The sequence below is a fragment of the Octodon degus genome, unplaced genomic scaffold (assembly GCF_000260255.1).
Source record: "Octodon degus isolate 3935 unplaced genomic scaffold, OctDeg1.0 scaffold00127, whole genome shotgun sequence".
Classification (NCBI taxonomy): Eukaryota; Metazoa; Chordata; class Mammalia; order Rodentia; family Octodontidae; genus Octodon; species Octodon degus.
This window is the reverse complement of record NW_004524703.1, coordinates 6,956,042-6,966,648: the sequence shown is the minus strand read 5'-3', so window position 1 is coordinate 6,966,648 and position 10,607 is coordinate 6,956,042. Positions and strand designations below refer to the sequence as shown.

Sequence of the window (10,607 nt, the reverse complement as noted above, 5' to 3'; positions counted from 1 at the left end):
CTTGCCAGGGAAGTGTTTATTCCACTGAGCCATCTCCCTGGCCTTTATAAGTCTTTTTTAGTTTCATGATAAGCCACCTGTACTTCCTCTAGGAAAACCTCAGAATTAAGAAATACTGAAATATAGTAAAGTATGGTGATAAAATTAATGAACCAAATGTATGAAAGGACATGATTCCTGAATTTCATATCATTTACTTTTAGACCCTGAGCTACAACATGTATAATATTTAATAAACTTCAAAATGTCTAATGACCTCAGCTCAATGTAAAAAACATAATGCATCTGAGACATTGAAATATATATCTGATATGTATACAATATATATTGTTAAAAAAATGAATTACTTTTAAAATGAGTTATCCACTTAATGAGGCAGTAGGTATGAAAAGACACACAGAAAAATAGAAAAAACCTAAACTTAGAGGCAAATATTCTGGATTCAAGTCCTACTGACAACTCACTGGATCCATTATTTCAAACAAGATACTGAGGTTTTTCAGAGCCACAGTTTCAGTGTCTGGCAGGGAAGGGGAAGGAAGGGAGGGAAAAGGGGACAAATAAAGGAATTAAGATATATTATGTAGAGGCATTAACTCTAAACATGTCCTAGATTTTTTTTGAAAAAGTTGTAAGAAAGGTTGAGCACTTCTAACACAAAAATGTAAAACCCAAGGTACTCCAAATCCAAAATTGCTTGAGTGTCCACATGGTGCCCTAAGTAGAAAAATTTGTACCTGACCTCATATGATGGTTGAAGCCCAAATGCAGGTGCACTAAAATACCGAACCACATTATCTTCAGCACATTATCTTCAGGCTGTGTATAGAATGTGTTTAGACTTAGGTCTCAGCCCAAAGATAGCTCACTGTGCAAATACAAATAGTCCATCATCAAAAAAAAAAATTGCAAGGCTAGCGAGATGGCTCACAGACTAGGCACTGGCTTTGGCAAGTGCAGGGACAAGGGTTTAATCCCCAGACATCCTTGCCACGCCAGCCCCACCCTTGGGCATGCTGAGCCAGCAATCGAGTCTGGGCATGGTGGTGCATGCCTATAATCCCAGCACTGGAGAGGCTGAAAACAAGATCACTACAAGTCTGAGCTGTATAGTGAGACCCTGTACCAAATACAGAAATGAAGAAAAAAAAAAAAAAAGAATTGCAATCTATAACACTTCTGGTTCCAATAATTTTGAGTAAAGGACACTCAATCTAAAATGCTACCTATTTTCTAATATGGTTGAAATTAACACATTAAAAATTTATACATATCTTGATCTTTTAAATTATTTTGTTCAATATGAATGCTGGTCCTCTACAATATTTCATGAGAGATTCAGCTTTAAAAGAAGTTCCAAGAAGAGTGATTCTCAATGGTAATAGTCTGTTAAGAGAAGAAACCTATCAAGAAGAGTTACAACCAAGTAAGTTAAATGAATTTGTAAAAGAAAAACAGGGCCACAAGTTAATAGTAATAATATCAAGGTACAAATGATGTACAAGTAAGCCACCTGTTTATCAGAACATGGAGGAGCTAAGCAAGAAGGTGATTTGGGGGTCAAGATTGGCAGGATATCTGGGAAGGAACCATAGGATCCTTAAGGTAGGGATCGTGTAACATCTTGGGGTTTTAGTGGGTGCAGCACAGAAAGTCTTCAGAAAGTCCAGAGGAAAAGGATGGCATCAGAGGTGAGAATAAAGTCCAGGGCAGAGATGGCAGATCTCTCAGAGACAAGTGCCCAAACTGCATCCCAAACCCCACTTATTTATTGCCAAGTGCCAACACACTGAAATTAACCACGAATACAGTACTGAGCAATTACTGTAGAAAAATAACACATGTTAACATCTTCTATCTTAAAAGAAAAGCAAAACACACATACCAGAGGTTCACCATCACCACTCTAAGAGAATAAGGGAAAGGTCAGGTGATCACTTAAATTTTTTGTGGCAACCACGCTACAGGGAAAATTCTCTACATGCTAGGAAACATATATGTGGTTTAATATGTTCCAACTGTGCACCCTAGGGCTCTCACTGATGCATTATGCAGAGATACACAAATGCAGATATGATTTAAAATGTATGTCTGAGATGTTAAAACAATTTATTAAGCCACTTAAACTTCATGACTAAAAGTGCTAGCAAATATTATTAAATGACAAAAACACCTCAGTAGACAATTACAATGAGTTGATTAATGCGTCACAGAAAACTTGTGATCAAAAGAGATACCATATCTAAAACTTCATGCTTATCAGAACTGTATACAATAGAATGCAATACAAAATGAAAATTGCAACATAAAAATATACCATTATCCTAATACTATAGTTTTTATATTAAAGTTACCCTGAGAAGAACTCTGAGCAAGTTTTGCTCATGTAGACACACCCAGGGCCAGAGCACGGCTCACCTTTTCTAGGTCTGGCTCCCGCAAGGCCAGGGCTAGTTCATTATTATCCATCACAGAAGCAGCTGCCACATCCAGGGGTGTTGAACCTCTCATAGCTGGTGAGGCTAAGAAAGACCAAGATGGGAATCAAATCTGGATTGTGCTGTAACTATGAATTCCATATAGACAAGTGCAGTATTTTAAAAATTAATTTCTACATGCTATGCATACTGCTCTACTATAAATCATCATAAAGTTTAAATTTAAGGTAATTATTTTAACAAATAAAATATGCATATATTTCATGTGTGCAACATGTTCCAAAATATGTTAACATTACGGGATGAATTGGACTAATCAACATGTGCATTACTTCAACTACATAACAATTTTTTGGGATGAGCAACTTAAAATCTATTGTCTTTTTTTTTAAGAATATAATACACTGTATACTTCAACATCTGCTCAGCCCCCTTCCACTCAGGCCCTGGTAACCAATATTCTATTCTCCATTTTTATGAGCTCAACTTTTCTTTTTTAATAACATCCAGAAATAGGATGTGTTCTGTGTGTGTGTGTGTGTGTGTGTGTGTGTGTGTGTGTGTGTGTGTGTTTAGGGAAGGATCTACAGGGTGTTCAGGGTCTCACTACTAGATAGGACTCGTAGTGATCCTTCTGTTTACAGCCTCCCAAGAGCTGGGATTACAGGCACGTGCCACCACGCCCAGTCTCAAATGCCATTTCAGTGCACTCTGGGGGTCAGGACCAGCATGGCAGGCCCAGGGATCGAAGCCCTGGCCTAATCTGCTGAGCTATTGGGCCGGCCCTAACAGCTCAACCTTTTAATACTTCATCTATAAGGGCGCTCCAGTGGCATTTGTCTATCTGTGCTTGGCTTTTTTTCACGTAACATAATGTCCATCACATTCGTCCACTATCACTACTAACATGATGTCCATCTTTCTAAAGCATTAAACTTTTCTTATATGTTTTCTTTATCCAGTCCTCTACTGATGCACACTGAGGTTGATAGTAGTAATAATGTTGCAGTGAACACGTAAGCACAGATATCTCTCTTCAACATGATTTCACTTCTTTTAGAAGAATGCCCACAAGTGAAATTGGACCAATACATGGCGGTCTATTAACTTTTTATGGAACTTCTTCATTGTTTTGCATTTTGGCCACACTAATCTAGATCTCCACCAACAGTATGCAATGGTTCTCATCCTCATTTGTTATATTCTCCTTTGTTATAACAGTTATTTTAGCAAGCATCAAGATATGTTATTATAGGGGCTGCTGAGATGGCTCAGTGGTCTAAAGCACCTATTTGAACAAGCTTAGCAAAGCAAAGGGACCACGGTTCAATCCCCCAGCACCACATGCCAGCCAGCCGCGCCCTCTGGTGGCCTGAGCTGGCCACACACACACACACACACACACACACACACACAAATAAATAAATAATTTAAAAAAAAAGATATGTTATTATAGCTTTGACATGCATTAGTGATGCTCAATGGCTTCCATATACCTGTTGACCACTGGTATATTCTTTAGAGAAAAGTCTGTTCAGGGCTTTACTCATTTTCAACATGAAATTTAATTTTAAAATGTAATATATGCTTTACTTTAAAAGTTAATCAAATGCCATACATTTACTTACCAAGACCAACACTGCTATTTTCTAGTAAATAACTCAGATGATCAAACATAGCTTTTTGATTCTGCCTACTTATGCGACAGAAGTAACACAGAAAACGACAACAGTTGGCCACCATCTTGGGAAAGGTGATTTCCTATGTAAAGAGCATTTGAATAGTTACTGAAAGCAAATGATCATTACGAGTCTTAGCATAGACACAGAGGTCACACACATTGTCAATCCATATGTGTTCATAGGTGCCAAACCTCTGACACTGAAGACTTTCAAAGGTATGGGCTCACCTTCTTGGTCCTGAGCCACTGCAAAGCAAGCCTGGCAGTGACGTCAGAAGCCTCATTACCATCAGCAAGTTGGATCTGCAATTAACCTACAGCCCTAAACTCACAGACAATAAGAGCCTTGGTTTAGAGATCAGGGCCACTCAGTTACGGGGCCCAACTACTCCTGTTACTGTGCTTCTCTGGGAAATCACACAGTCTTTGATTTGTAACACTGGGTTAATATGAATGATAATGCATTATGTAGGAGAAGGAAAGGGTGCACTGAGATATTTTCTGAAATATTCACAGTTTAGTATGAATATCTTTTCAAGCCTGTCTCACTGGTAGACAGCCTGATGATGGGAAATATGGACTTATCTCCATGAAGTGAAAACTGTATCTTAAAATTTAAAAGACAAAAATGCATTTTTATATTAGAAGTTATAGAATTATACTGATTGATATTATATCATTTTACCAATTTAGTTTCCATGATCTTTGTTTTAAAACAAAGTATAAAATTTCACTGTAAAAAGTTAGAACAGATGTATTTCAGAGCACCATTGTTGAGTTCAGAATGGTTCCAAAATTTAATGAAGCCAGAAGTCTGCCTCATAAGTGATGGCTAGATCCAAAGGACATGCCTTTGTTATGGTTTGGGGCAGTGAAAGGACTAAACTTACAATTCAAAATAAATCATGATAGCAAAATCTTCTGAAGTTCCTAAGCAGCCCCTGAATTATAAAAATTACACAGCATTCAGTAGAAACTTTGATCACCATCAAGGGAATCACTAGTAGCACATCCAGCACTCAATCTCAAAGGTGAGATTCTTTAAAGCAGTCCTCTAAAAGGGATTTAAGAAACTCTAGGTATGAATTCTCTGCAACCTATGTACTCAAGAGATTATACAGAATAGTATCCCAGGAATCAGAGACACTCTTTTACCTTAGATTCCCCACCTCCAAGGACATTCACCATGACCTCCATCACAGTCTCATGCATCCCAAGTGCTCTCATGAGATTAGGGTGCTGGTAGAACACTTTATTATTCATGATATCGCTAGAAAGGATAGTAGAGAAAGCTCTGAACTCAGAGAAAATTTAACTAAACATTTACCCATGATTCCATTAAATCTTTTAACAATAATTTTTGTGTATGGAGAAGAGCAGTCATAGTTGAGTCACAAATGTTAATGACTGTAGCTGAATTTTTACAAAAATACCGACAGTTTACCAAAAGTGGTATCAAATTATATATTATTTCCAATGACAATTCCTTGTTGGCCTTTTGGCTAAGACCAAGTGTATTTCCAATGATCAGAAATGTTCTAAATATGTAAACACTATTACATGAAATATATTTTGGACACTTATTTCTAATCCAACCATGTATCCAACCTTTTGTTTAGAGATCGTAATAATTATCACATTATATTTATATATGAATTCTTTTTTTTTTTTTTTGCTTTGTCCCAGGGATTGAACACAGAACTTTCCCATTTAACTATATTGGCAGCCAACCAGCCTGCCTGTCTGTCTGTGTGTCTGTCTGTCTGTGTGTCTGTCTGTCTGTCTGGATTTTTGAATCAGACTTCCAGAGTTCTGGGATTCTAGGAATAAACCATCATGGCTAGCTTTATATAAATTCTTGGTGTGTGAGTAGTTCAGCTTTTCCATGTTTTTCTTACCGTGTTTGCAATGGTAGGAATTAAAGTCAAATTTATGTATGCTGGACAAGCATGCTTCGCCGAGTTATACTGACCTAATTATGCAAAATTTTAGTACCTTCAATATTTGCATGTAAAATTACATTCATGATATTTTCTGCTATACTCATGTTATCATTTCAGTGAAATTCTTAAAGGAATACATATTCTCCAGGAGAAACTGAATGTTTATGAAGTCCAGGTACAAGTAACCCAGATCATTAAAATAAACATTCCAGTCAAAGAAATAGTAGCAGATAATACTAAAATGATTCCTGCTATCATTATTGAATTAAGCATTATTACCGTGTGCAAAAACCTTTCTAAGCATGTTAATGATCAGTAAGAAGCTTCACTTATTGTCAATGAAAAGCTCTTATGATTTCCATTATAATCTAAATCTAACCAATGCAAGAGACTTTTGCATAAACAATTTCTTGCAAGAAAACTGAAACCTTCTTAAATCTGATCACCTTAATCACTTACTCTCCATTTAGTATTTACTAGGCATGTCATTTATGGGAAATACTTCTAGTACTACAAAAGTAGGATTTTATTTAATGTCATTTTGAATTTTATCAATAAAGAATAATTTTTTAATGACACATGATTGTTTCTTTGTCTACTAAAGAAAAATTCATCACTATCTAGCAAGGCTTTCATCTCGTTAATGATAGTCACATCTAATCAGAGGCTGCCTCAGGTAGGATTTAAATACTAGTATTCAGGTAAGATCCATGCTCACACAATGATAAAGACCTTAATCTTTGCTTGGGGGGGTATAAGCATTTTTGTTTTCCTTCTTTATCCTGTTAAACACATTATTATTAGTGTTAACCATTATCATTAATTTGAAATATAACCTTGAATTCTATTTTCATAAATATGCATACAAAATAGGCCCATAGAAATAATTTTTTTCTGACTTGGAAAGGTACTCTGGGCTATGCTTGATTGTTTCAACTTGATTGGCTTCAAAAGCACTAGGAGTTTAGTAAAGCACACTTCTGTGGAGGGAGTTTGTGGAAGGGGGACAATGGATAATATACATCTTTGCCCCTTTCCTCTTGACTCTTCCAGTTCGCTTCTTGTCCTCCATAAAATAAGGACTTTTGTTCTGATATGCCCTTCTGCCCTAATGTCTCTATGTGGGAACCACTTACTATGAACTGAATCCTCTGGAAACACGAGTCAAATAAACCATTTTCTCCTTTCAATTGTAGGTGTTGGTACTTATGGCCAGCAATAGGAAAATAGATTCGTGTATGTACCTGACATTGTACAGTCTTTGTCTTTCTATAATTGTTGTATTCCTCCAGGATAGTTTTGTCAAAAAATTGGGTTATTCTGCTTCATTGGTTTTATTCAAAGAACCAACTTTAAGTTTCTTTGACCCAGTCTATTTATTTCTTTGTGATCTACCTTATTTATGCAGCAGGGACCCTTATTGTCTCTTCTTTTGCCTGATCTTTAATTATATTAGGATTTATTTTAAATCTGAATATTTCTCCTTCATCAATTTTTAATGCTCTCCATTCTATATTTGTACAACTTCAGGCATTTTTCTCATCACATAGTTTAATCTGTATAGTTTGAATTTTTGTCATTATACCAATCCCACCTATTTTCACAGTGCCAAATTTAAAAGTTCTTTCAAAAATGACTTTAAGAAAATGTTCTCTATTTTGTCCTCACTCCTGAATATGGGGTATAAACTTAAACCACCAAATCCATGTGAAACACATGTTATTGAATACTCAGTGGTATTCTCCCTGTCCAAAGGTCAAATACAGGAAATCAATTATTGTTTCCTGTGGTACTATGCCCCCATCCCACCATAGTTTTTAATGTGTCTTTATTATTTGAAGTTTTATGCATAATTGTATATTACTGAGAAATTGGGGGAAAAACTCCAAGTTAATTGCTACATTATTATCTTAGCTTCTAGCTGTAAAGGTAGGCATCTTTTATTACTGAACAACTCTCTAATTGAGCAGAAAAACATTATCTCTAGAAAACCAGTGACAATATAATGATCATATAAGCCAAAGTGTATATTTGCATCAGAGTGACCATTGAAGTACTAATTGGGTAAAAATGACAAGAAATTTCTAAGGCAAAGCAGCGATACTTAAATAATTTACCCTAATCCACGAATCATAAGCTTCTCTTCTTCCTTGCCCATCCTCACACTCAGCAGGGAACGGATCTGACCAAGGGAAGCCAGCAGGTTGATGGTGTCTTCTACAGAAACACCGTTGATGGTATAGGTCTTTGGCAGTGCCCGGACCAAGCCCCCAATGCCGTCATATTGCCGATGCAGCAACACGAACATGGCCCTCACCAACTCAGGGTCTTCAATGACGGACTCCTGAGCCCACCGGACCATGGTCTCAGAAATCAACTGCTGCAGACTGGCTGTAGTGATGTCATGGGCATAGATATATACATATATATATTGAAAAAGAATAGGAAAAAAAGACATCAGTTGCACATGTCAAGCTCATATGTCATAGCCCCAAAGAGAATAGTCTGTGAAGAAGATAACTTCATTTCAATAGTACATTATTTTAATAAAGATTAGGTCATACAAGGATAAAAATACAAAAAAAAAACCCCTTTCTTTTAAAGGTATTCTTAGCATCAAATAAGCTCTTCCAATGTTGCAACCTCTTTTTCAAAATTACTGTTGCAGCCCATAAGTAATTCACAGTATGACAGCTGACATGAGGTACTCTAACTTTAGATCCAGTATTTTCCTTCCAGAAGATCTGACATCAATATCCTTGTAAAAGATGTCATAGATTTCAAAGAGATATGTCCTTATTTAGCTGTTTGTCTTTAGTTTGGTCATTTGCAAATGACCACATATACTTATATTTTTATTTACACTGCATTGTCACTTAAAATGACTTCATAAGGATTTGATTGTGGAGATATATTAAAGTAGGAAGTTATTTCATTTACACAAGATTGTTTCCAATGTAACATGCAACATTATTCATATAAAAGCAATGCAAACTTCCAAGTCTCTCAAAGTCAATAGTAAAATTATCCAAAATAAGTCAATATAACTCATATATCTAATAAGGCACAGTGCCATTATACATTTCCCTAGGTCTCAAAACCATACTGTAATTTTCATGTTAAGATCATTAACCTCATAACCACAAAATGTGATTAATAATGTTTGAACTATCATTTCAAAGATGACCTGACTCAAATTTATTTGTGACCTTGAGGAAGGAATTTAGAAGTAATTGAATGGATAAATGTTTACTACTAGAAGTTACTAAAATTTTTAGTGAATTTATAACTTTCAGCAAAAAAGTCCCTTAACAAGCCAGCAGTGCAGCTTAAAATCACAAGACTCTTAGAAGTGGAGTAAAAAATAAGCTGGAACCCTAAGAAGTTCGGGTGGCTTCCATCAGGATGACTGTCCCATGCCCATGAGACCCACAGCCTAGTGGGTTTACTTGGTTCCCGGGAGTAGCAGCCTTTGTTCTTAGTTAAATCTGAGGTGTGATAACAAAATATGGGGAATGTTTAAATTAAGTAAGTTATTATAATAAAAGATGTGTTGCCATTAATCTCACCCAAAATATTTCTTCTCCATTGGAACATACTTATTCCACTGTTTTTGCCATTTTCTAAAACAATTCTAGAAGACTTTCATGAGTGGCTTTAGTTCCACTTCGGCAGCTGCCACAATGTCCTCAACTGAGTTGCCTTTCAAGGTAATATCTACCTTCAAAGTATTTACTTTTCATGGTCAATTTAATGTTGAGGAGGAGCCAGAAGTTGCACGGTGCCAGACCCAATGAAAAGGGTAGATGAGCACACACCACAATGCTTTATGAGGCTGCCTTCTTATTGGATAGCACCGGGTACCAGTACTTACCATATTTTTTTATTGAACTTTGTGAAGAGTAAGGGAGTATTTAGAAGGGGATTAATGACAATGTGGTTTCCTATAATATTTTTTTTAATTTAAACTTTTACTGTCATTTCCAACCATACTGCACAGGATTTAAATGAGCCAGAAAAGCATGACACTTTAGGAAACATTTCAGAAACAAAAGATGGTTATAAACAATACCCTTACCTTTAAAAGAAAGGTTTAATTTCATATAATCACCTGAAAGTCAACTGCAAGCATAGGATTTACACATGAAGGCAATATTTCTCCCTTAAACTTTCTCTTGAAAGCATCTAATCAAACCTCTAAGTTACTTCTTTTGGAAGATCATCCATTTATGTGCTGCTGATACCTTTCCCTCTGGTCCTATAAAGAGTTTGTCCCTATACACTACTTCTGGGAGCTACAAGAATGAAGTTGAGTTTCTGATTTTTGGAATTTTTAAATTCCATGGTCTCATAGGATTTTTGGAATATGATATTCATTCACCAAAAAACTGACTATGATATTCATCTAAGAGTAAATCTAAGTGGAATGTACACTCATTAATAAACGTGTGGGGCGGCCAGATAGCTCAGCAGATTAAAGTGCCTGCTTAGGCAGATGCAGGGACTGGGGTTCAATCCCTGGTATGCCATGCCCGTTCCTCCCCC

The 10,607-nt window shown here is 36.2% G+C and overlaps 1 protein-coding gene across 6 annotated transcripts in view; it reads right to left on the bottom strand.

The window, feature by feature from the left end:
- Ryr2 (ryanodine receptor 2) overlaps positions 1-10,607 on the bottom strand; it is a 681,083-nt gene that overhangs the window by 179,227 nt on the left and 491,249 nt on the right. For all 6 annotated transcript variants that reach the window (XM_023700826.1, XM_023700825.1, XM_023700827.1 and 3 more), the window contains exons 41-44: positions 8,180-8,453; positions 5,275-5,389; positions 4,067-4,199; positions 2,419-2,522 (exon numbers count right to left, since the gene is read on the bottom strand). In XM_023700826.1, the coding sequence (XP_023556594.1) occupies positions 2,419-2,522; positions 4,067-4,199; positions 5,275-5,389; positions 8,180-8,453 (626 nt within the window). The remainder of the gene's footprint in view (positions 1-2,418; positions 2,523-4,066; positions 4,200-5,274; positions 5,390-8,179; positions 8,454-10,607) is intronic.